This window comes from Hydra vulgaris, chromosome 13, assembly GCF_038396675.1.
Source record: "Hydra vulgaris chromosome 13, alternate assembly HydraT2T_AEP".
NCBI classification, from domain to species: Eukaryota; Metazoa; Cnidaria; class Hydrozoa; order Anthoathecata; family Hydridae; genus Hydra; species Hydra vulgaris.
Genome location: NC_088932.1, coordinates 25,298,065 through 25,324,939, shown reverse-complemented (window position 1 = coordinate 25,324,939; position 26,875 = coordinate 25,298,065). Strand labels below are relative to the sequence as shown.

General features: G+C 29.3%; 1 protein-coding gene across 1 annotated transcript; it reads right to left on the bottom strand.

The window, feature by feature from the left end:
* Window positions 1–6,291: 6,291 nt before the first annotated feature.
* On the bottom strand, window positions 6,292–18,807 carry LOC100203433 (U6 snRNA-associated Sm-like protein LSm6). The gene is made up of 4 exons (XM_065815205.1): window positions 18,563–18,807; window positions 11,265–11,335; window positions 6,523–6,565; window positions 6,292–6,440 (listed from the first exon to the last, which is right to left on the bottom strand). The coding sequence occupies exons 1-4, from the start codon at window positions 18,651–18,653 to the stop codon at window positions 6,406–6,408; spliced, it is 240 nt and encodes a 79-aa protein (XP_065671277.1). The 5' UTR covers window positions 18,654–18,807; the 3' UTR covers window positions 6,292–6,405.
* Between the last annotated feature and the right edge of the window lie 8,068 nt (window positions 18,808–26,875).

Below are 26,875 nucleotides of genomic sequence, written 5' to 3'. Positions count from 1 at the left end.
TATTTTGTACGTATTTTGACGCTTTCGGCGTGTTTTATTTGGGTCCACGTTGTTCAATTGATAATTTATTAAAGAAAAATAAAATTAATTTAAGTTAATATTTATCATCAAAGTTTTGTTACGCTCAACGTATTATAAATTAAAACATTTGAAAATTTATTTTGTGTCAAAAAGGATTAAAACATATTCAAACATATTATACAGTTATTTGACTACTTCATCGTACGTCTGCGTTAACCCCCCAAAAAATTCTACTTATGAATTGTTCAAATAATTTAGATTTACAATTTATTTTCTAATAAAATTTTATTATAAGTTAGTTTACGCAACTTTTTACGCAAAAAAAAAAAAAGATAAAAATGTTTTTTTTTTCGGTGCCAAAAATTGAACGAGATACTTTAAGAAAATATTTCATAAAAAGTCTATGAATTGAAAATATTAAAACACGTATATCTTTGGAACTAAATAAGCTACAGAGGTGGTTGAAACCATTTTAAAAAGGAAATATATTAAGGAATATAATGCATTTAATATAAAAAATATTTACATTTGCTATAAATATTGCCTAAACTCTCTACTTTTATGTAATTTATTTTTATATGTGAGTTTTTTTAATATAATTTTTTTTTATTAGTTAATTTTATAGGTAAATGTAAATTACAGTTTGAGGAACTTTTATATAATGTAATGTAATTTTCAAAAGTAATTAACTTTTAAATGTAAAAGTAAACAGCTTTTTCATGTGACTTACTTTTACACGTAAAAGTAAATTACTTCTTGATGTAATCTTCTTTTACATAACTTACTTTTAAAAGTAAAAAAACTTACATAATAAAGTAAAAGTCGTTTCAAAAAAATTAATTATTTACACGGAAATGTAAATTTACATAAAACGTTAAAAATTACTTACGTAATTTACTTTTTGATGAAAATTAACTTACTTGTTTAAGTAAAAAAAAAAGTAAGTAAAAGAGCGATCCCTAGTTGCAACTAGCCCCGGTCTCTTCGAAGTCCGTTACGTTACGTAAATGGAATGTTCTGGAGACTTCCCTTTTTAAGGTGGTTTACCAGGAAATAATTTTTTTTTGTCAAATTGAATTTTTTTTTCAGAATATTAAATAAAATAGTTCCAATAGCGAAATTTAGTTACTAGTTATGAAAAAAATTTGAATTTCTGAATTTTTTTTTAAAAAACATCAAATTTTAGCCGAAAAGGGCATTAAACTGTATACATCGATGAAACAAGAAAACTCAAAGATATATTATCTTTTTCTTTCGAAATTTTGCACAAATAATCTTGCTTATATTATCTAGTTCCTGAACTAAAATGAAGTTCATTGCACAAGTAGAATGGCCGATTATTAAAATTTGCTATAACTTATACCACTTTTCAGGGGGTCTACATAAAAAAATCATGAACAATGAGTATTAACACTTTAAATAGAGCACCTTATGTCTTGATTTTAGTTCAGTCTCCAGATCTAAGTTATAACTGCAAATGCTGAAAATTTCAGCTCCATATATTAAACCGATCTGGAAATATCTTGTTCCACGTAAAGGCAAATAGCAAAAAATGACATATTGAGAAAACAGCATTCTAAAAATATAACGATAAAAAAAAGTCTAAAAACTTCCAGAAACATACGATTTTTTAGCTTCAAGTTCTTGTTCTTTATCAAACCAGCCTTTAGATAATCCCCTTAATTGAATTCTTCTTTTTTAATAAAAGTTTTCTTTTCTCTCCATATTACTAACACGACGCTTGTCCTTTTTCAATGAACCTGTTACAGTCTTACCACTGTGTGGTATATTTAGATACTCAAAAACGCGTTTATGACCAGATGTTCCTTCATTAAAACTCAATATAGCTGAATTCACTCCAATTTTAAGGGTAGCTTTCTTCACAAAATCATTTTTGGGACACCTAGATCAAATTACATTATTGATCCCTTCATTGCAATTACGGATTACGGAGACGATTACGGAGACGGGTTCCAATTCTTTTCTGAATGTGTCCAATGCACTCTAACTTTTCTGGTTTGATATCATACTCAGCGTAAGGATCACTTGCTACTACATAATTAAAAGAAGAGGAGTCCCTATCTCCAAGATAGTACTTATATATGAGTCCATACAATTCCAATGAGCGTTCAAAGATATTAAGTGCACCAATCCTTTCCATTGCCCCTGACAAGTTTGTGTGGTTTAAAGAACAATTGTTATTTGTTTTCCAGTTTTCCTATTTAGAATGTTGTTTTCTGTTGAACCAAATTTGACACCCTCTGCAATACTTGCTTAATACATCTGCATCAACACATCCACCGCTACTTATAGCAGTAACTACACCATTAAGAGAAGAATGTCCTCGTTTCTGCCAAGTACCATCAAGAGAAACCTGGATTAATGGAACTCCGGTAGTGGATTTTTCAACAGCATTTGCTTTAATTTCATTTGCAGCAAACTTCATACAATCTTTAGCAGTAGAATCATAAGCAGCTTGAATCAATTTATGATGTTGAAAAGCATTTACATTCATGCAACTCATATTTGTAATATAAGCCTAAAATCCATAAACAACTTCATTAGTAAAGGTAAACATAAATATAAAGTTTTGTCATTTATTCATCTCTTATATAACACTGAAAGCAAATGTAGTTTGTTAATATTTTTTAATCTACGGTATAGAACAGACTTAACCATCTACTAAAATTCAATTTTTTGAAAAGTATGCCAAGTATACAAAAATTAGTCCAAAACAAGAAAGAAAAGTGTGTTGATAGGGGCCGATGCTATGGAAAATTATTTTAACCACCTCGTTTAAATCTTAAAATAAACCTTTTGTGTTTATATTTCTGAAAAACAGATTTCAGAAATGAATTCAGGGATAATTAATTATCTTAAAACAATCTAAACTGAAAATTTAAAAAAATTTGAAAAATATAAACTTTATTTCCTGGTAAACCACCTTAAGCAAATTAATTAAGAAATGAAAGGATGTCCTTAGGACGTTACATTTACGTACCGAGACGGACCGACTTAAATGTGCGCAGGACGTCCTTCGGACGACGCATGGCCTCTGTGAGTTCTATGCAATTTTAAGATTTATTATTGGATATTTAAGTAAAATTGATGTAGTTTTTGGAGTGCATATGATACGTTTTTTGTACTACGTACAAAAACACATCATATACTAACGTTTTAAAAAAAAAGTAAAATTCTAAAAATAAAAAAATTAATATCCAATAACAAATCTTAAAATTGCAGTCTTATATACAATCCTCTCAGAATATCATTAACTACCACAAACCAAATCTTTATTAGCTTTTTTATTAGAGTGGTTTTTAAGACTTGCAACAATGACTTTTTGACTGAATATAAACACGGCGTTAGTTTTTGTTCAAAAATCTCCCGATTGCTAGTTTGCGCGTGTTTTCACACTTACAGTCATAGTAAGTGGAAACCATGTAAAAATAACAATAGATCAATCATTACCCAGTCAAGATTATGGAAACCGAGAAAGCTCATCAAACAAATATCTTTCAAATCGAGAAATATATATATTAAATCCAGCAATATATTTTAAATCCAAAAATGTATACTTTAAATCTCAAAATATATTTTAAATCCAGAAATGTGTATTTTAAATCGCAAAATATATTCTGAACCCAGAAATATATTTGAAATCGCAAAATATATTTTAAATCCAGAAATATTTTTCAAATCGCAAAGTTTGTTTAAAATCTAGAAATATAACCGCGATAATTTCATATTGTCAAGTCCTAAAATTTATAAAGATGGCATCATACTGTGCCTCATGTGGAGCTAATCATATTCTTGAGGACATTTCTGTACATTCTGTGGAAATAAGAAAAAGATTAAAGAAGTGGAAGTAAATAATCATAAACAAATAAATAAAGCATAAATAAAAATTTGCTCTTAGCGCTTTTCAAAAATATAAAGCTGTTGAGAGGACATCTAGATTTAAAAGAAAATCTTTTGCAACAATAGTTTCCAATGACTCTCTAAAAAGAAAAACCCCTTTTTTTTATTGCTGCAGTTTCTCTCCCCCCTTTTTTTTTATTGCTGAATTATGATAGAGAATGCGGATTAAGAATCATGTAAAAACATAGATCTAAAAATCAACGGAAAGTGCTCTAATTTGCTGTTGAAGTTTAAAAAATTACACTAAAAAACGCTAATATTTGCCATTTTGGGGTCGTCCATAAAGTACGTATGCTCATAGATGGGGGAGAGGGGAGGTCTTCAAAAAGTTTACGAAAGCTTATGGGGGGGGGGGGGGGGGAAGGGTTCAATTTAAAATTACGTACTTCGATTTTCTAATTTATCTCAGTAAACCAGCTAATCAATAGAAACGTTAAAATTCTGACTAAAGATCCTAGTTACTAGTTTGCCAACATAAAAAGATGTATGGCAAAAATGTATCGAGTTTCCCTCTATGCACACACACGCATGGGCGCCCGCAGGATTTTTTGATGTTCCAGATAGGACACTTTCACACATTGTGCAAACTCCAAACTTAGTAATGTTTATACCAATGCCAAATGAGGAGGCCTTGCAAAAAGTTGGGATGGCGGAAGCCTGGGAACAAAAAATCCCTAAACGCTTGTACCTCTGCCCAAACGAGAGGGCACTAATGTTGTAAAATTTACTATCTAAAACTAAAGTTAATTTTATTGACAGATTTTATATTTCGTAGAAAAATTATGTAAATAGCAAAAGTTATGACCATGCAAATTTTCGAACACCCACACCCCCTCCAAAAAAAATTTAGTTGTAAATTGGTGTAAATTTTGCAGAGGGTGCAAAGAGGTGGTATTTGTGCCCATGCACACATGCCACCCCTTATATACTGCTATCAATGGAATTAGGAGATCTTAAGCACTTTTATGAGGTGATTTTCATTAAACTTAATGCGCTTTAATGATTTATAATATAATTAAAGGCTCTACATAGGAAAACGCTAGATCTTTTTTGTCCAGTTTTTAGTGAAATTTAGTGTTGCGTAATTTTTAGACGATACCTAAATGAATACGCAAAAACAAATTTAAAAAACCTTTCAAGACCCTAACTAAAGATTATGAGAAAAACACTGCAAGTATATATTCCCTCTAAATCACTTTACCATATGTTCTTTTAAAAGAATATGAGAAAAACAACTCTAACTCACTTCACTCAATGTTCTTTTCAAAAGATTGTGAGAAAGATACTGCAAGTCTATATTCCATCTAAATCACTTTACTGTATGTTTTTTTTTAAAGATTATGCGAAAAACATTGCAAGTCTATATACCATCCAAATCATTTTACTTTATGTTCTTTACAAAAGATTACGAGATAAACACTGCAAGTCTATATTCACTCTATATCCCCTATTCTATAATCTCTTTAAATCAATTCACTCTATGTTCTTTTTAAAAGATTATGAGTAAAACACTGCAAGTCTATATTCCCTCTAAATGACATTACTGTATTTACTAATGAAATAACTTTCAAAACTTCAAAAACTTTTAATGATTAATTTGTTGTAAATCCATTTCAAGACTTTACATACTCACACTGAACGACAACATCGAAGTTTCTTAAATATGGAGACAAGAATTTTCATTTCAAAAAAACTGTTGCTATTAACACTTTTTAAGCTTCTACTTGATACCAAATTACCTTTACATTTGTTTAAAACATTTACTGAACAGTTAGAAAGCCTTTCTGACAAACTAGGGAAATAGGTCTTTTATTTACTTTGACAACTTTTCTGTAACCAGGCGTGTAGCTAGGTAAAAACGAAACAGGCGACCAAATAAAAATTTCGTTTCTTTTGCAAAATTGATATTTTTTTAAAAAGATTTTTACCTTCAAGTTTCTAAGTAAGTTTAATTTATTAGTTTTAATAAATCAATTTTAAATAAAAATTCATCAAGTTAGAGAGGCTATTTCCTATACAAAATGTAATAACTAATTTAGTATAAAAATTTGAAAATTAAGGTTGCAATCTTTCAAAATATATTAAGATTGCGACCTTTCAAATTTATTAAGGTTGCGAGGATCACTGAATAAAATGGAATTGTATTATAAACTTTAATTTAAAAAAATTTTAAACATTAAACGACTTCTTGGTCCATTTTTGTTGTTTGTTTTGATTCTGATATTAAATGTTAAAATTCAAACCAATTTGCTAAAATCAGTTCGCTGAGAGTCGCCAACACCTTTGTATAATAATTGTTGTAATAACTTTTTTATTACAACCATTATTATTCTTTTTTACAAACCCAAATAAATTAAAGCATATATTTACTAAGAAAAGCGAAAACCAACAGGTTGGTTTCTTTAAAAGTTATTTTTTAGTAATCTTCATATAGAACCATTTGGAAGTGCGAGGCATCAACATTTAGACTTTCTGTTTACGCGTGCTGATATAAAGAACTAAAAACATAGTATTAAAAAAACAAATAAAAACATTAAAAATTGAAAATAAAATAAACCGTAAATAAAAATAATAAGGTACCGTTATTTCCACGAAGAAACGCATCACCGTATTTGTTTTTTAACTAAAAAAAAATTACTTGACTATAACTTTATCTAAGCAACTATCTTTATAAACACATGCCGGACCTACCGGACGGACAGTAGAATAATGTTTATATTTGCAAAGAAACTAAAAAGTTGCTTAGACCGTTATCCCATATACATTTTTCTATTGCCGCTCCTTACTTTTTAATTTTTACTTATACCAACTCCATCCTTTCAAGTTTGTTACCATATCATATCTGCCATATTTATGTTTGTAAATACAGCATAATACAATATAAGATTTAATGACATTAATAAATCAATTGCAACAGAAAACTATGAAACGAAAAAAATAGCTGAAACTGTGTTATGTTCAAAATATGTAAAAAAAAAGTTATGGATGGCACAATGCACAGTAGGACAGAGTGTGCCAAAATACCAAAAAATCAGTATCAGCATTGCACGGTGAAAATTTGTCATAATGGTGAAGACATGTTCATTAGAGGAAATATCTAGTTAAAAAAACTAAATATTAATTTAAGCGTAATTTTATGCGGTTATTTACACGTTAATTTGACGTGTTCCAAAACGCTATTTTGCATTTTTTATTTATCAACTTTCTTACGCTACTATTTTTTTAAATTAACTTTATTGACTTTCATTTTAAACTATATTAGTTTAATTAAGAATGTTTTTTTCGCTTAGGGGCCGTATTCTCATCTCTCCGTTAAGCTTAACGGAACTTTTGTCTGAAATCTCATTACAATATTTCTAAGTAAAGAAATGACGAAAATTTATATTAATTCGTTAAAATAAAACTTATACCAAAATAAAACATTTATGTTTAAAAAATTATAATTTTAAATAAATTTTTTATTAATGTAATTTAAAAGAAATTTTTGACTAACGCTCCGTTAAGCTTAACGCAGAGATGAGAATACGGCCCCAGGCTTTTAAAAATAATTTAACGTAAAAGTAATCTTTAGTTTTTATGCATCGAAAACAGACAGTTTTTGATATTTTTTTGCTACTAACCTTTACTATTAGGTATCATATAAACTATCCTCCAATATCCTCCAAACATTTGACTATGTAAATCTCATGCTAAATATATGTAAATAGCCATGCAACATAAATATTTTGCAACTTTTTGTAATAAAAAAAGTTATTAGAAAAGATTGGTCTTCGGTTAATGGTCAGTTGATGAGAAATACTGAACATGTAAAAAAGATGTTTTGTACACAAAGAATACCTACAAAACCTTTCATTACTGTTATAATATATAAGTTTTGTAAATATAAATCTAAAAAAGTTATTTTATGACAAATACATGCATCGAAAAGTAATATTTTTAATGTTTACACTGATAAAAGTTGTCTTGTCTATTAAAATATTTTGTATTTTTCACCAAAATAATTAATTTTTTTAATATTTTTTTTTTATATTATATAATTACATGTTTATTACTTTATTTATGTATTTTATATATTAGCTATTCTAATAAAAAAAAACTACGAAAATAATTTTGGCACAAAAAACTCGATTTTGTCCTATGTGCAATGTTTCATTTTTGGGTTAAACAATTGCTTTAACTTTAAAATCAAAAGTAAAAAATATAAATAGTAATTACAATTTTTTCACCACGGAGTTTTTCCTACCACGGAGTTACGGAAGTCACGGAGTTTTTTCAGCTATTATATCATTCATTAAATTATTAGTTTTTTTTTTCTCCCAACATTTTCACTTTAAACAAGGCTGCAAGCAACCACTAAAAGTTACTGGAAGAGAAAAGATAAAAAAAAAAAGTTTATAGAGCAGGATAACGGTTAACAGACGACTTAAAAGATTGCAAATTATATGTATCAGGAAAACAAGATAAAGGAAGCGAATTCCAAAGAACTGATGTTCTTAGAAAAAAATTAGATAAATTTAGAGAAATTTTGGAGCACTTAGGAACAGTCATAGTAAAAGGATGAAACTTAATTGAATGACGAGTAACACAAGAATAAATTTTAGTAGATAACACAAGAGACGCTAGCTCTTTAGAGCATGCGTCTCTTGTGTTATCTACTAAAATTGTTTCATGCTCTTTAGAGCATGAAATATTTTTTGTCTTCTTATATTCATCGATAAATTTTATGTTTCATAGTATTATCTCTCAGAGTTCAAAAATTATGACAATATAAAATTTGCAACCCCCTCAAATTGAAGGGGTTAAAACTTTATATGGTCATAATTTTTGAGCGCTAAAATATTTTACTTCGAAATTTATAATTTATCGATGAATATAAGTCTAGTTGAAAATAATAAAAAAAATATTTTATCAACTTGTTTCTCTCACGTTTGGGGCAGGTGGGGCTAAATTTTTGGGGCTTTTTTGTTCCCAAGCTCCAATCATCGCAATTTTTTGCAAAGCATCCTTATTTGACATAAGTATAAACATATAAATGTTTGGAGTTTGCTGTCTCAAAGACCAAAAAATGCTTTGGGCGCCCCTGAATTGATAATGGTTGGAGGTTGGCTACAAAAGCAGGTTAAACTATGTTTACAATGGGTTTTTGTACCTTGTCTAAAAGAGAAAGGGCATCATTCAAAGGTCCGCTCCAGATATGGCGACAGTATTCCATACAAGGACGGATTTGAGATTTATAAAAAAGAATAAAATCTGGAGTAAGAAAGTTGCGAGCGTGTTAACAGATGCATCCTTAGCAGATACTGACTTTGCAATTGATTTGATGTATGGTTTCCAGGGAAACTCAGAAGTAAGAGTTAATCCTAGAAGACAAATGGTAGATGATTTATCATGTACATTACCGTTCATAAATCAAATCGAAAAAAAAAAGATCAAGATTATTGCGATAACAATTAGCTTAAAAAAAATTTTTGAGTATTATCTGAGTTAAAGTTCACCGGCTACTGAAAGCCCCAAGCTGAAGCAGAAGTTAGATCTTTTTCAAGTTTAAATGCCCCCTCCAAGCAATCAGAGATTGTTGGCTTCTTATAAAAACAAGAATAAATGGTAGTGTCATCAGCAAACAATGTCACCTTAGATGTGAGGATTTCTGGGAGTTCGTTGATGTAAATTAAAAGGAGTATAGAACCAAGGATAGAACCTTGAGGAACTCCTGAAGTTACAGAATATGAAGAAGAATACTGTCCATTAGGGACAACTTTTATACAGTTGGTAAGGAAGGATTCAATGATCTTAAAGGTGTTACCTGATACATCATAAGACGAAAGCTTATGGAGAAGAACAGCATGCCAAACTTTATCAAAGGCTTTAGAAATGTCTACAGCAATAACCCTAACCTCTCCACCTCTATCTAATGTACCATAAAACTTATCGGTTATTACTGTTATCAAATCAGCAGTGGAACGAGAAGAAACGCAAAATCCTTATTGATGATCAGAAGAACGCAAAATCCTTATTGATGATCAGAAAGTAAGTTATTAGATTCAAGATGAGAAATTAAGTGTTTGTTAATTAAAGACTCAAAAACTATGCTTATGATAGGAGGAAGACCAATAGAAGGGTAGTTAAATGAATCAGATAAATTAAACTAGGATGATTAGCTTATTGATAGATAATAACTAATCAAGAAACAGTTATTTACAATGGTTACAATGATTAATTACATTGGTTACAATGAAAAAGGAAAGGATTTCTGAAAGCTGAAAAGAATTAGACATGATGAATTAGTTAGGTCAAAAGCTTGTCAATAAATTGTTAGTATCATTACATTAAAAGGAAAAGGAAAAATGAAATTATAAAATCAACAGAACAACCTAACAATATTAAAAAGCAAATTACCAAAAATAAACTTGAAAAGCATAAGACATAAAAATAAAGGATTTATGAATGAAATTGAAAGTATAAGAAAAAAATAATATTAAAAAAAAAGCAATTAGAAAAAATTAAAAAAAAATTAAAAAATTAATGAAATAACAAATGATTAATGATATGGGATCAAAGAATGATTAATGAGATGGGATCAAGGATGATTAATGAGATGGGATCACGGGTGAATAATATGAGAAAGATAATAGAGAAAAAAAAACAAACAAAAACATGTAAAAAAAACAACAACAGTTCAAGTAAAAATATCGGAAATTCGTATTTGAAAACAATACAAAAAGTGAAAACGTAGGTATAGCGGGAAAAAGAAAAGCTGTAAACAAAAGATCCATAAAAATGTACAACAATTTTTACATTATCAATAAAAATATTTGTATAAAAATATAAACACACATAAATGTATATACTAGCAAGCACACACACTAAAACACACAAATATAAACACATAAACATATTACTAGATATAAATGTTTTGAATAAAATAAAAAATTTGAAAAAACATAAGAACACAACCACAAACTTAACTACTCAAAAGTTTTATTGGTTCCATAAAAAACCTTGCAGTGAAACTATGGCACATAGATCTCTAAAAGCCAAGATCCAATTTAAAAAATACTAAGAAAAATATAGAACTTGATATAGAAATATAAGTGATACAGAACTGCATTAAATCTAGTGAAATTTCATTTCATGTTAAAAAACAAAAACATGAAATGAATAAAGTTTCATTCATTTTTTAGAAAAGAAAAAACATTTATACAATCAGATCTTCTCTAGATCAAGCACTCATCTAAAAGTCTAGATTGCTATCATTTTATAAAGCAAGAATAGAAAAACAATGTTAGAATAAAAAAGCAGAAATTTAAACATATAATTTATACCTGTCCATTTACATACTCTTCAGTTTGCTCAAGAACAATGTTCATATAACCATCTAAACTACCTAGAACACCTAAAAAAAATCATGACTTTTCTTAAAACCTATTTGAAGAGATCTGACATTAAATAACTAGCATGATTACCAAAAAGAATTTGTTTTAAACAAAGCAACAACACAAACAATTTACACAGAGATTTTTAGCTTTAAAAAAAAAAATGCATTTTACAATTATTTTTCTTTTATATTTTTCTCTAGAAATTCACTATAAAATACTTTTTATATTAAAGCAGGCAAAACTAATTATGTTAAATATACATTTTTTTCAAAGGATTCAATTAAAAACTATGTGCTTCATTTTTCAAATTTATCACAATTAACCAGCTAACCAATAGAAAATTCAAAATTCTGATTAAAAATCCAAGTTTGCCAACATAAAAGGATGTATTGTTTAGGGGAGTCGAGGGTATAGTGTTCCTCTATGTACACACATGTCAACCCTTATATACTGGCCCTGAGTAAGGCTTGAGGCTGAGTTTTTTTACAATGATAATATATAATATATATATATATATATATATATATATATATATATATATATATATATATATATATATATACAGTGGTTTGCAAAAAAAAAAGCCACACAACATTTTTTCTTAATTTTAAGTATATAATGTATAAGGAAGCAAAACTAAAAAAATTGGATGTGGTAGTCAAAAATCTTGGACAGAAAAGGTATGTTTATATATACACTAATATTTATTTAAATAAAATCTTTAAAAACAGATTAATACAAACACATTTAATAGTTTAGAAAACAACTAACAGATATAGAAACTGGACAATTATTGAACCTGCTGACCAAGAAGAGTCTTGCAGAAGCATTAGAAAACCTTTTAAATTATAAAACTCAACAATTAGTAAATTGGTGAAGAAATATAAGCACACTGGTACAGCTGAAATATCTGTTGGATCTGGGAGAGCCTAAAACATCAAAAAAGGAAGATCGCTATATTCTTAATGCCATTAAAAAATATCGTAAAATCACATGTTCTGAGATAAAACTAGATTTGAACCTTACTAATATCTCAAAATGGACAATATCTAGTTGAATAAAAGCATCAGGGGAGTTTTTTGCTGGAAAGCAAATAAAAAAACCCTTTAAAAATCAATTTCAAAAAAAGATTAAAGTGGTGTATTGAGCACAAAGATTGGACATGTGAGCAATGGGCTAAAGTAATTTGGAGCAACGAGTCTCCTTTTGTATTGTTTATAACTGCTGGAAATTAATTAGGCAAAAGTTCAACCTTTAAACATGCAAGGTAACCATTAAAAATGGCAAAAAGATTAATATTTGGGGTTGTTTTAGTGCACACAAAGTTAGAAAACTTTACCGGGTGGAGGGTACCATGGACCAGCATTTGTATCACAAAATTATAGTTTATCAACTTGGACCAAGTATAGATGAACTTTTCTCTAATAATGACTACATCTTTCAACAAGATAACAATCCCAAACATACGACACAGTTGAATAAAAGATATCTGGAATCCAAATTGATAACAGTTATGTCTTGGCCAGCACAGTCTCCTGATTTAAATCCAATAGAAAACCTTTGGTCTATATTGGATAGAAATTGCAAGATTGTCAGGCAACAAATGAAGATGAACTGTTCCAAGTTCTTTTTGCTTGTTGGAATGCTTTAACAAATCAATTATTAAAAAGACTTGTAGATAGTATGCCTTCTAGATGCGCAGAAGTCATAACAAACAAAGGATGGCCAATTAAATACTAATACAGCTAAAACTTGAAAAATACTTTACAAATCCTAATTTCTTTTCATTACATGTAATGTACAATAATATTATATACATTTCTTTAAGACATTTTTTGTTGTTTTTTTATAAAAAAAATTGAGTGTGGCTTTTTTTTGCACCCCCCCCCCCCCTCCTGTGTGATTGTGTGTATATATTTTATTTTTTAATTTTTATTTTGCTATTTTATCAAAAATAGAAAAAAATATTTCAGCTTTAAATTCAGTAGTAAATATCTTTTTTACGTAATTTTGTAACGTAATTAACTGTTCTTCGGTTAATAACTGAACATTTTAAAAAAAATGAATAGTGTTACAAAACTTAATTTTTTAAAACTTGTTTTTTAAAAGATTTTAAAATATCCATTCAGAATAAAGTTAACTTTTGTTTTTAGGCAATTAAAAGTAAACTGCTTTTGATAATAAATGAACTAATAAATGAACAAAAGTAAAAAATTTTGGTCAACAATTGCGCACATTTAATTTTTGAATGAATGAACTTTCAATCTTTAGCTTGCTATTTTAGTTTATGTGAGGAAAACGACAAAAACGAAATGTAAACTTTTTCAGAAAGTTTTTATTATGCTTTGTCTGATTATATATATTTACTTATCAATATAACCTTTTTGAATCTGTCTTTTTTATGCTCTTACATTTAGCACCTTATCACTCAATCAAAGTTCTTTTTATTATTATTATAAAGTTTCTTTTCTATATTTTTTTTGACTTCTAAAGTGATAAAATTAACGATTACAATAACTAATTAAAAGTTTTATTAAGATCAGTTTAAAGTAACCCATTGTAAATGTAACTTATTAATTAAACAGCTTTTTTTTTTTAATTAGGGGTTGTCCATAAGTTATGTCATGCTAAAGGGGGATGGGGAGGTTGGTGGTTTTGTGACAACTCATAAAAAACTTGCTTCTTAAGTGTTACGATTTTGTAAAGGAGGGTGGGGTGGGTGGGTAGGGGTGTGGGAAGTTCAAAAATGGTCAAAAATTGCGTGACATAATTTATGGACAACCCATTATACTTAATGATTAATAAAATACTATATATTTTTTAAAATATGTTTTTTAATCAAAAAATATAATATTTTTAAAATTGTTTATCGTAATTATCTCTTCTTTAATTATCTTTATTCTAAAAGGTGCCTTAAAATCACTTTAAAAATTATTAACCTTTAGTCAGGGCTGATGACACTGGGGGGCACACGCCCCCCACTATTTTTCTAAAGGAACTTTTTTTTTTTTTTTAAGAAAAATCTTGATATGGAGAACTTTTTTTACAAATTGATGATAATGCTAAATTTTAATATATGCAAATATATTATGTAATGTAAGTATTAAAAATTGATTGAAGCATTTAAAAATTTTATTACTAATTATTTGAAATATTATTAACTACTAAAACTAAATTTACTAAAATATAGTTAATAAATGTTTAAAATACTTTAAACAGTTTTCAATAATTATTTACAAATAGCGTGGTAATTGCAACAAAATCGTTTATTTAAGTCTTAAGTAAAATAGTTTTCTTATCATAACTAAAGTAACATCGTCCACCGGTAAATTCATTCTTATATCAATGTATTTTAGGAAACTTATAAAAAATAGTCTTAACTATGATTAGTTTATCAGCAACTAGCATTTATTTCTTAAGTGTTCCTATATGCCCCGCTCTAACCTATTCAAAAAAAAAATGCCTTTAAATCAACTCCTTATCTTAGGATAAATCTATATATATTTGAAGACATATGTATTTTATGTACTGTCTAGACCACAAAAGTAGCTCTGCTTTAAAACTTTGGGTTGATTAGCAGGAATGCAGACAACTGCATATCTGGTTGCTTAGGGTCAGGCAACTGCATAGCTGATTGTGTAGGGTGTCATGCAGTTCATTTAAGACATAAATATAATACTTACAAATATTAAACAGAAAAAAACTATGGTTTTAATCTATACCTTACAAATAATGGTGTTCTTTACACTTTTCATCTGTTAAATCTTGACACTTAGAAAATTGGAAAACTTGGAACTAGACCAATTTGTGAGACTAAATTAAATTCGGTTGTTTTATCTTTTGATCTCAGTGTTAGTGACTAATTATCATTTTTTCATAGACTCTAACATTCCTATGCTTTGTCTGATTATATATATTTACTTATCAATATAACCTTTTTGAATCTGTCTTTTTTATGCTCTTACATTTAGCACCTTATCACTCAATCAAAGTTCTTTATATTAATTATTATTCTGCTTCTTCTTAAGACTTTTTCAATGTTGTTTTTAAGGTTTCTAGTTCTGTATGTAACATACAGAACAAGAGATCAATATGTATGTATACATACTGACCTCTTGTTCTGTATGTATCCATAAAACTTGATTTATTTTATTTTAACAAAAGCATTGAATTTCATAAGTTTATAAAATTTATATTATATTATGTAACAGAGATATGTTGAATTAACTAAAAGTTTTTGTTTTTAATGTTTTGAAAAGCTAATGCATTGGGGAAAGGGAGGGGGATTGATTTTGTAATTAATAATGCATATGTATGCAAAAGAGTGTTGTTAACATGCACACAAGGGGGTCCTAAATCAGTGGTCTTACTGCATACATATTTTATGGGGGCCCCCAAGTCAATCTTACAAATATTTTCATTTTGTGCTTTTTATATACCAGAATTAATCATTTTCATGCTACTAACCTTGTCTGACTGACAATTGCTACTAAATGATTCTTTTTGATTTTCTTGATGACCTCAAGTGTCTTTTTTTCTCTCTCTGTCGTAAATGGCACCATCTTTATTCTCTCTGATTTTATTTACTCCCAAGAATAAAGCAGAACTATTTATAAATAACTTTTTCTTTAATTCATCTCTTGATTCTAAAAACCATATTTTTCCTGTCATCCCAAAAAATTCATCCTGCTGTTAGTCATTTAAATCATTTCTGCTTTTGTCGCTAACTGAATTTCTCACTTTACTCATAACTTCCAGCTTATGGTTCAGACAACATATTTTTGACAGTCTTACATAATTACATAGAATTACACTAAACAATTTTCCATACAGCAGCCTTGTTTGTCAAAGCCTCTGTACAGAAAAAGGTTTAATGTAGTTGCAGAGCTGAAGGGTTGAGAAGTTGTAACAATTAAAAAAAATCCTTGAAAAAAAGCCATTACAACCCTTGACTGTAATGGCTTTTGTAACTGACTGCTTCTATAAATAGAGATAAATAATAGATATAAATTAGAAAGAATTTTTTTTTTAATTAATATCCAATCTTCTTGCTATTACTAGCAAAGCCCTTACATTTTTAAACAACAAACATCTAATAAATCATATGGAGCCTTACAACTTACTCGCTGACAATCAATATGGACTTTGATTCTCTCATTCTATTGCTAAACACTTCATTTCTTTAAGTAATTTCTGGGAAACAAAAAGGTTCCATCTTTGGTCTAGTTCTTCACCTATATTAATAATCTTCCTGATTATCTTACCTTTAAAATCTAAGAACTATTTTCTAATGAGGCAACTGTATACTCTAATCTCAACAAAAGGTCATCACTTTTTGATGGCTTATAACAAGCAGCCAATCTTGCATCTGATCTCTACTTGGTGGCAGCTTAAGATTTACAGTGGCTGGTGAATAAAAACTCAAACAAAACTTAATTGTTTATTGCTAACAATTATTGCAATGTTGATGAATAGCAACATACTTAAAGATAAGGCTACTTAGGCCTTTTCAAATTATATTCATAACTAAACTATCAGGAAACCGTGAATACAGTCCATTACAAAGTTAGAATCTACTAAGGTTGCCTTACTATTACAGGCCTCGGTGGGAGTAAATGAGTGCAATAGAGCTTTTGGTTTTAGCACAAGCTATCTGTTTATTCATTAAAAAGATTGCTTATTAAATAAAAAAATTTGGTTTTATACTTGTTACAAGCATATGTTTGTAACATTAATGTTATAATATATACATAACAAGCGTCATTTATTACGCCATGAAAAAATTGTTTAGACAAGAGTTGACTTAGGGTTTTCACACTAGCTATTCATTTATTTATTAACAACATTACTTATTTGATAAAAATTTGACAAAGAGCTAATAATAAAAGTATTGCAATTTACTTTGCAATTAATTTTTTTTTTAATAAAAATGACTTTGTGTTTTTTATTTTAGTTACAACGATAATTATATTTTTGTGATAAAAAAATATACTTTATGAGAGCCATAAATTGCTCACATAAATCGAGCTAAAGCTCTTGCTTCCTGCTGAGGCCTCCTATTATGTTCATCATTTTCTTACCCTTTATTCCACTTTTTACTTCTGTAAATGTCTATTTTGTACAGATTATTGTTGTCATATTTGGACTAATTCTTCTAATGATGGCCTTTTTCTTTTAGACAAGGTCCAAAAACATTATTAATGTTATTAGCAAGGCTGGATGTACCTATAGGCTAACTAGGCTTCAACCTAGATCCCCACAATTTTGGGGGTCCTAAAATGGATTCAAAAAGTGTTTGCATTAAGGTTTTTAGGGAGTTATTAAAAAATATTACTTTTATGATTGGAATGATTACTACACAACGCTTCCTTAATTATTAACATTTTATAAAGTTCAATTTGCACAATCATTAACGATTGCAACACTAATTTTATTGGAGATTAATTCTCCACAAGCACTAAACGAATTGTTCCATTTCTATGTTTTGTTGATTTTGCAAAATTGTTTTGATACTGAAAACGAAAAAGTAACAAGTCGCTGATTGGCATACAACTAACCATTCAATAATAGGATATTTTTTCATGAAAATGGTATTTAAAGAAATTAAAACATATATATTTAAAAAGTTCTCTTTGCGTGATAATTAAACCATTAATGAGTATATTAAGGTAATGTAAAAATTAAAGAGGTAGGAAAACCTAAGGCAATACTTTAATTTAATAAATAAGAGATTATATATAAAACATTTTACAAAAGAATATTGTATATATAACAATATAAGAACTAAAACAATAAAGATATTTAGTAAATAACAGACTTAAAATTTTTTGGTGACACAATAAATGCTTTAGTAATGCTCAAATTATTAAAATGAAGAGATTTGAAAGAATTATCCAGTAAAACTCACTAAAAACTCACTAAATTACTTTCTAAAATTACTCAAAACTCACTAAATTACTAAATCAAAAGAAAAATTATTTCATTAACAAATTTTATAACTCTTTCAATTGTTTTATAAAATCATTCTGTTAGTAAACCTTGAAGTGATAAATAACTTAAATGGATATGATTTAAAACAAGTTTTATCAAAAACTTATTCAGTTGATTGAACTATTTACCATTTAAGAAACCATGGCTCTTTGGGTTAACAATAATTTTATTTACTTTTAAAATTTATCGAAAATTGCAAAAATAACTAAAAAAAATCGATTATCATTTACTGCCATTATCAATCAATAAAATACCTCTGTAATCAACTCCAGAATTCAACTTTACTACGACTGGACGTCCAATAATTTGCTTTAGAAAATCACTTGGATCCTGACGTTGACTCATTTCTTGAAGATACTCAAAAGTTAATAAAAGAATCTTAAAATAAATTGTGCGAATAATATCTCGTGGACAAACTTGGGTTGTCGCGCGAATTTTGTTTAATTTTCTTTTCTATACTCTTAAAACTTATAATCAGGTTGGACAAATTTTTTGTTTTAAGTCAACTTTTTTTCTGAATTAATCAAACAAGTTCCCGTGTCACTTTTAAATTAAAAAAAGGAACATAAAATATTATGTAAATATAAACCATGGACAAAGACAACTTATTTAAACTGGTGGGGGAGGGGGGGGGGAAAGGGGCATGAATACAAGAGCGAAAACAATCTGTGCAACAAAAATTTCCAAAAAGTTTTTTTCAAAAGTTCAAAGCTTTAATTTAGATTTTAACTTAATGATGTTCTTGTTTGGGTAACTCAATTAAAAATATTTCTTCTTCTAATTCTTTTATGAAGATTTTCATTTTTCACTACATTTGGTCACAAAATAAACTTTTAAAAATTTAATTAAAACTAAGAATTAGTTTTAATTAAATTTTTAAACTCAGTTTTCAGAACTTAATCAGAAAAAATTTTAATCTAATATTGTTATGTACCAGGCATGTATTGAGATGTATATTGCAAAATGGGAAGACATTTTTTTGGTACAATTTACACATTATACATTAGTCTCAATGGCTTGTGAAAGTTCTTTGAGAGTTCTGTAAAATACCTCAAGGTTTTTAACGTAAATACGGGGCTTCTTAATGAGCTAACGGAATCTTCGTACAGTTCTATGGTATTTTAAGCTTTTTTTTATTTAGCTGTTGATTTGCATTAAGGTTTTTTGTATTTTGGAAGAACCATAATTAAACAATATTTTGTATTTCTTCTTTTCTTCTTTTTTTTTTTTTTAAGTTTCTGGAATATAAACATGTAATTACTTTTATTGTTAAAAACATCAAATAGAATTTTAATCTAAATAAAAACTAGTTGAGTTTAATGTGAATTTTATTTTTGAGCGATAAACATATTGTGGAATTGAATTGTATAGTTGTATGTACCTTTGTATAGTTTTCTGTATAATTTCAGCAATCATAATTTTTGTATGATACAGCAATCATAATGAAATAATACAAGCAACATATATAAAAGCACATTATTTGACTTCACTTGTTAACGCACTTGATAAAATTATTTACTCTAAAAGATTCTCAAATAAAAGAAACAATTTTTTTTTTAAACTTGAAAATTCGTGGTTTTCTTCGAGGAGGCTGAATAAGTGCGAATTTCATAACTGCAAATCTGCATAAGTGCGAAGCAGTTGCAAAGACTGGCATAAGTGCGAACTGGCACAAGCGCCAACTGGCATAAGTACGCCGAAAGAATTTGCAAACATTGGCTTAAGTGCGAACTGGCATAAGTGCGAACTGGCATATGTGCGAATCAATTGCAAAAACTGGCATAAGTGCGAACTGGCACAAGCGCGAACTGGCATAAGTGCGCCGAAAGAATTTGCAAACATTGGCATAAGTGCGAACTGGCATAAGTGCGAACTGGCATATGTGCGAATCAATTGCAATTGGTTTGCACTTATTTTTCATAAAAATGTGCAAAAAAAATGAACATCATTCACACACAAGTTTTGACAGCTGCGCAGTCAATTTCCAAGAGCCAACACAAAAAACCAAGCATTCACAACAATTTCCTCTTGTAGGTAGTTAACATAAATCTTTTCAAACTTATAAAGCTGTGACAGTTCAACTTGATGACCTTCATAGCGCGTTCTCACAGGAGTTCTGTGTGTTTCACAAATGCCTTGGGGAACACTTGTGTCATAAAATTTGATTTTTCGGCCATAGACAATTTGAAAATTTTCTTCCAAAAACGTTGTGAGATGTCTATTTGTCTTTCATAAAAGTCTTTTTGGTTTTTATCTTGATTTCTTGCTAAATTAGGCATTTTTTCATTTTTTTACAAGAGCCTTAAAAGTTCTTACTTCACAGACTTTGCTTCTGAAAAAAGTGCGTTTTTCTGAAATTTTCAAACTTTTAAGTAGCAAAAAGTTATGGAATAATTTTATTATGTTAGAAAGCTTCTTGTTGATAAATACTATAAAAATACAAAATTTTGGAGAATTCATTTCACATGTGTGTGCAGTAAAGGAAGCTTTATTTTCTCGGATGTAGGCAGAATAAATTTCACATTTTTGGAATTCCATAGTCATAAGCTTTCGCAGGTTTCCATAGCGGTTTTCTCGGGAACTGACAAGACAGCTACCACGGATTTTTGCTAACGGGCGGGCATTTGTTTTTAAAAGTTACATTCTAAATGTATTTTAAATGTCTATTAAACATCTTCTAAACATTCTTACGTAAAGAACGTTTTAAAGACGTTTATAAGACATGTATATATTTATATATATATATATATATATATATATATATATATATATATATATATATATATATATATATATATATATATATATATATATATATATTCAGTAAAAGTTTATATAAAAAGTGTTTATAAAATATTTATAAAAAGTAAGTAGATACTATATAATAAACATTTTGAAAATACTTCACTTATACAACATTTTCGGCAAAACTTTTTTTTTGCATGCATCCAATAGTTTTCGATATTCTGAGTGTACACATTGTTATTATGATTAAAAAATCCTGGTTTAAAACAACTTCGTATATATATTATTATTTTATCAATCAATGCTTGCATATTATGCCCATTCATCTTATACTATTTCTTGCTCATCTTTCAATAGCAACTCAAGGTATTTCTACAAACCTATAAGGCACAAAAAAGAAGCATTTGCATAGAAATCAGATTTAATTCTGCATTAGTTCTTTTAATTAAAAGTGGTTTTTTTTTTATTATTTCTTTAAATTTAAAATAAAGTTTACTATTACTTTAATCCACTTTTTTGCGATTTTTTGTTTTAACGATCAATTTTGCTCTATTCAAAACTATTTTTCAAACTGATTTTTATTCAAACTATTGATAAATTTATAAACCTTTAATTCGAGCTATTTGATTAATAAAATAAATTAAAAACAGATAACTAAAACCATAACTAAATAGGTAGGTAACTGCTCTATATAAATTGGTATGTAGGTAACTGCTCTATATAAATATTTAATATATAAAAATAATTGTTTCAGTAGATTTAAAGGTACGTTGCTTACACATATATTTACTGTTAGATGTTGCACTCAGAGGCAATTTTAGGGAGAGGGTGGGTGGGGGTGTATCACCCCCCTCCCCGATAAAAGGTTATTTTCAAGTTATAGTTTATTTATTTATTTAACTTTATTTCACATGGGTAGATTTTACAAATATATTGTATAAACTAAGTCACAGTAAAATACTGAAATATATAAGCCGATGGTGACCATGGTTACCACATGTAAATTTGTTCTATTTATAATATCTATTTTAATTTTATTCATGACGTATTTTGCATGACGTATTTTGCATGGCCATTTTATTGCTTTACACATTCTAATTTTTTTCTTAAAACTTATAATGTTGGTTGAGGAAGAAATGTCTCTTGGGATCGAGCTCCAAATTAAGGTCCTAGATAGCGAAGTGAATGTTTTCCGTACAATTCCGATTTAATTCGAGGGGTACTAAAGTAAGCATTACTTCGTGTATTGAGCGTTTTCTTATTAACGAATATAATGTCACATAGTGAGCTTTCCTGAGGATCATTTTAATTTTGAACATTTCTATAGCGAAAAACTGAAAATTTCTCTGATGTTATCTTTTTCTAAAAGCTTTTCAAATGTCAGTTCGTAATCATTGTATATCAATCGAAGAGCCCTTGTATGCAACTTATTAATTTTTGAATTTGTTGTTTTACTGCAACACATTCATACAAAAGGATAGTAAATGAAATGTGTTTTAAAAAAGGCGTTTAAGACTATTTTCTTTTTCAGAATAGTTGGTTTTTTTAGGAACATAGTCGGCTAGTCAGGTATTTGACGCATTTCTGTCGAATGAATTTTAGTTTTAAGGACATTTTTTATTTTTTTATGAGTCAGTCGGTACTTTTGGTTGCACTAGAGATACCCCATTTAACTCGTTTTTGTTTTTGGGGGCGTTTATAGGGTATTTTCGATTGTTGTATCAATCTAATTCTTCTGAGTCAGAACAGATTTCTTTTCCTGGTGAAACATTTAATTTCTTTTTGCGCTTTAGTATTTAAGGTTTTTTTTTTGAGTATAGAAAGTAGGTGAGCAGTAAACCACTCCTCAAATGTGTCACTTTGAGGAGTGGTTTACTGTTACTACGGTCCCGATGGAACTAAATACTGATTGTTCCATCGGGACCGTTTTCAGTTCACGTTGATCGCAGATTTTCTGATTTGCAGACAACCTAAAGTGATGTTGTAGATCCAGCAGAGTTGCCACAAAACACAACTAAAATAATGAACTTTGATGAGTCTATTACTCTTTCAAGGTATTTACAGCCTCTCCGACATATAATTTTTTTGCGGATTAGGTCATCATCAGTAGTAAATATATAAAACTATGAGGAATCAAACCTAGGTTTCTTTCATCATAGTTGTATATACTTACTGCTGTCACATTTGTAACAACTTGTTTGAGGTTTTTAATAAACTCACTGAATGTATTTTTAGTTAATAGCAGTACGATAGTGTTTTATATTGGCTGCCAAACGCTAAAGTGAGCCTATGATGTCTTTTTAAAAATAGTTTACTCCATTCTAGTCCCGGAAATAATTTCTAAACTGTGGAATAATTTTTCTTTAACGAGAAAGGTAATCCTTCACAATAAACCTAAAACCCAATTCATCCATAGAGAATCCAAACTCAGACACTACTAAGATATGAGAAGCAAAAGCATATTCTTCCAAAGCAGTAAATGTTGTAAGATTTCCTGGGTTTTGATTGTATTTTAGCTTTAGTTTATTTTGGATGATAATTCAACATATGCCAAAGTGTTTAGCTACTCCCTGACTCAGTAGACCTTCATTAATAGTAAAAAGGCGCTGTTATAGCTTTTTTTGAGAATAATCTAAATATTTTCTGGAGCCCGGTCTCATATACATATTGTATATTATACATATTTTCTGGAGCCCGGTCTCAATATACATATTGTATATTATACATATTGACATTTTTGTAAATTAGAATATAAATCATCAAATTTTTTTTACAAACAAAAAAATCCAGCTGGCACAAACACGTCTTTTAGACGTCTTTTTAGCATCTAAAAATGTTAACACTTTTAGATATCTAAATTCAGATAAAATATAAGACATCTAATAGTAGTCATCTAGACGTGATGGTGCTGGCTGAGAATACTGTTTTAAATCAAATGTGATAATGTGGTATAAATACTGTTTTAAATCAAATGTGCAAATGCGATATAAAGAATAGTTTTTTTGATATGTTTGCAATGACATTTTGAGCAGCCGTGGCGCAGTGGTAGCGCACTTGCCTCAGGAACAAAGGATCCGTGGTTCAAATCCCTCTGGGTAAGTTTTGCGAAATCGGTTAGGAAGGAGCCATGAATTACATTAAAACTTTTTTAATTACATAAAAAACAAAAAAAAACAAGTGTCTATCACTAAATATCTTTAATCAAAGTTAGTATATAAAAAAAAGTTAAAAAAAAAGCTGCTCATAAGTTTAGCATACCTGGATTTAAGTTTGCTTTAATAGCAAGATCAATAAGGGATATGTCCACCTTTATTCTTTATGCATAGTTCACAACTTCTTTTAATTTAATCAAAAAGTTTTCGGCAATAACCAGTTAATACGCTGTCGAACGACTCTTTCAAACTTTCCCTAAGATGTTCAGCTGATGTTACGGGAGCTTTAGAGCGGTCCAGTACAGTCCATACATTTTCGATTGGATTAAGGTCAGGTGATCTAGCTGACCACTAAAGTACCTTAACTTTGTTTTCTTGAAACCAAATAGTCACCGTTTTTGCCGTGTGACAAGAAGCGTTGTTTTGTTGAAACTGCCACTCTGACTCATTGCTAAAAAAGATGGCTCTAGTTGGGATAAAATGAATTTCAAGCGTTTCGATACATTTATGTTGATCAATACAACCATCGTATAAGTAGAAAAGACCTGGGTCTTCATAAGGGATGCATCCCCATATGCTTACCGAACCTCCACCACCTTGTAGTCGCAGCACAATGAAGCAACTATGAAACATCTCATTATATTGTCTTCGGATAATCACTCTGTTCTTTCGGTTATTAACTGTAAAGTTGGATTCGTCACTAAATATTGTTCTTTTTAGTTCATAATTAGGCATTTGCAAAATAGCTCTACAAAATTTGATACGTTTTAACCGATCAGTTGGTTTAAGCAGTGGTTTTCTGGCAGCAACGTAGTAACAAAGTTTTCGATCAATCAATCTTCTATTTACAGTTTGTCTTGAGATATGATTTTTAGAGTCAAGTTCACTTCTTGTGCAATCTCTTTGGCTGAGTATTTACGGGGGTTTTTTTGCAATTCGATAGATACTATTATCATCGGTGACAATTGTTATTTTTGGTCGTCAGATCGGTTTTTGTCTGCAGTTTTTTCAAATTTCTAAATTGTAACCATGAGCGAGACTAGGTTTTTTCAAACCGAGACGAGACTGAGACGAGAAGTTAGTACTTCTCGTGAGACCGAGAACGAGACGAGACGAGAAATTTAACAATTTTTGAAAACAAATTTATTGAAATCCAAGTAAAAGAAAAAAAAAATGTAAACATGGTTTTGACAAATAGACACAAATGACATTTGTCAAATGTAAACAACTTTTTCAAATGTTAATTAGAATTTTTTTGCCAAACTTTTCCAACAAGACAATGTTTTCTCTGATTAAGATGATTTGTTGAACAAATGGAAATAAAAAAAAATAGAACAAATTTTGTTCTACTTTTTCTGGGTGTAAGTTGTGTCTGGATGATCGGACAACATTTCCACCTGAGCTAAAAACTTTCTCTGATTTAGTTGAACTTGCTGGAATAGCTAAAATTTGTCTAGCTAATGAAGGGAGCTCTTGCAATGGATTTGAATGCAATTTCCACCAATCAAGAATCGGAAAGTTTTTTTTGGCATTAGAGAGATATTCATACTGACACATTTCGCTCAAAATAAGATTCAGTTCAGATGTTGGCTCTTGTGTTTTAAGTCTGACGTTTAATTTGCGCTTCAGTTTTGAATTAGGGGACAAATCTGCTGAAAGGACTCTGGCAACAGATTGGCACTTTAAAACATTATCCTTAACCTGTGAGGCTAACCATTCTTTTGTTGTTTGAAACTTTTTGAAGAGCTTCAAGTGAAGTCCCTTTAAAGCAGGATTTAAGTAGTTTGCTGCAGCACTCAAAAAGTTTCCAGTGTGAAAAAGAGGAAATCTTTTCTCAATGCAGCTTTTCAAGTTTTTTGCATACAAGACACCGTAGCCATTTTTTCCATCCGTCTCAATAAATTGATCAATTTTGTCATGGATTAAATAATGAGAATCGACGACAGTGTTAATTGTTGGAATAGACTCAGCCGACCACGTTTCTGCACCTTCTTTAAGTGGTGCCGAAATTTCTACTGCTCCTTCGATTGATTTCCACTGTGATGCACTGATGGTCTTTGAAAAAAAATATCTTCATTTGCACATAAGCTGATAATTGCACTCTTAAGATGTAGGACAGATGCCATGCAATCCAGTTCACTATTCCATCTTGTGTCAACAGATTGGCGTAACTGTCTAAAATTGATTCCATGAACGTCTGATTCAAACAACTCAGCTGCAACTGTTGAGTGGTGAGTTAAAAAAGCCAAATCTTTGCATGTCTGCAACGCATCATCTATTCCAGCAGTCATTCCAAATGAGTCTCGAACTGCACATTGCAAAATATGATTGTTGCACAAGTATTGGTCAAGGCGTTTTGACAATTTGACTGCAAGTTTCATGTTTCTTGCCTGGTCGTTCACGCAGTACATTGGCAAATCAGCAGGCAAATTTAGTTCTTCTAAGAAAGAATCCAACTTTCCTTCAATTAAGATACTTGTGTGTCTGCCTAGGAGCTGTTGGACATGGGATGTCCAGTGATGTAGCCTCTAATTTTCGTCAATAGCATGAAAAGTCCAAGAGATGTAGCTGTCCTGAGCTCTAGAAGTCTAAAGGTCAGAAGTAAATGCAGCACTTTTTAGATTTGGCGTAATCTCCGTTATTATGCTCTTCATTTCAGCTTGAACTTCT

What these genes read in the sequence shown, in the direction of transcription:
- LOC100203433 (XM_065815205.1), bottom strand. Translation starts at nt 18,653, where the DNA reads ATGAGTCAACGTCAGGATCCAAGTGATTTTCTAAAGCAAATTATTGGA. An exon ending in TTCTGGAGTTGATTACAGAG is followed by an intron (nt 11,336 to 18,562) that starts GTATTTTATTGA and finishes GATTTTTTTTAG; the next exon opens with GTGTTCTAGGTAGTTTAGAT. An exon ending in GTTTCTTCGTGGAAATAACG is followed by an intron (nt 6,441 to 6,522) that starts GTACCTTATTAT and finishes CTATGTTTTTAG; the next exon opens with TTCTTTATATCAGCACGCGT.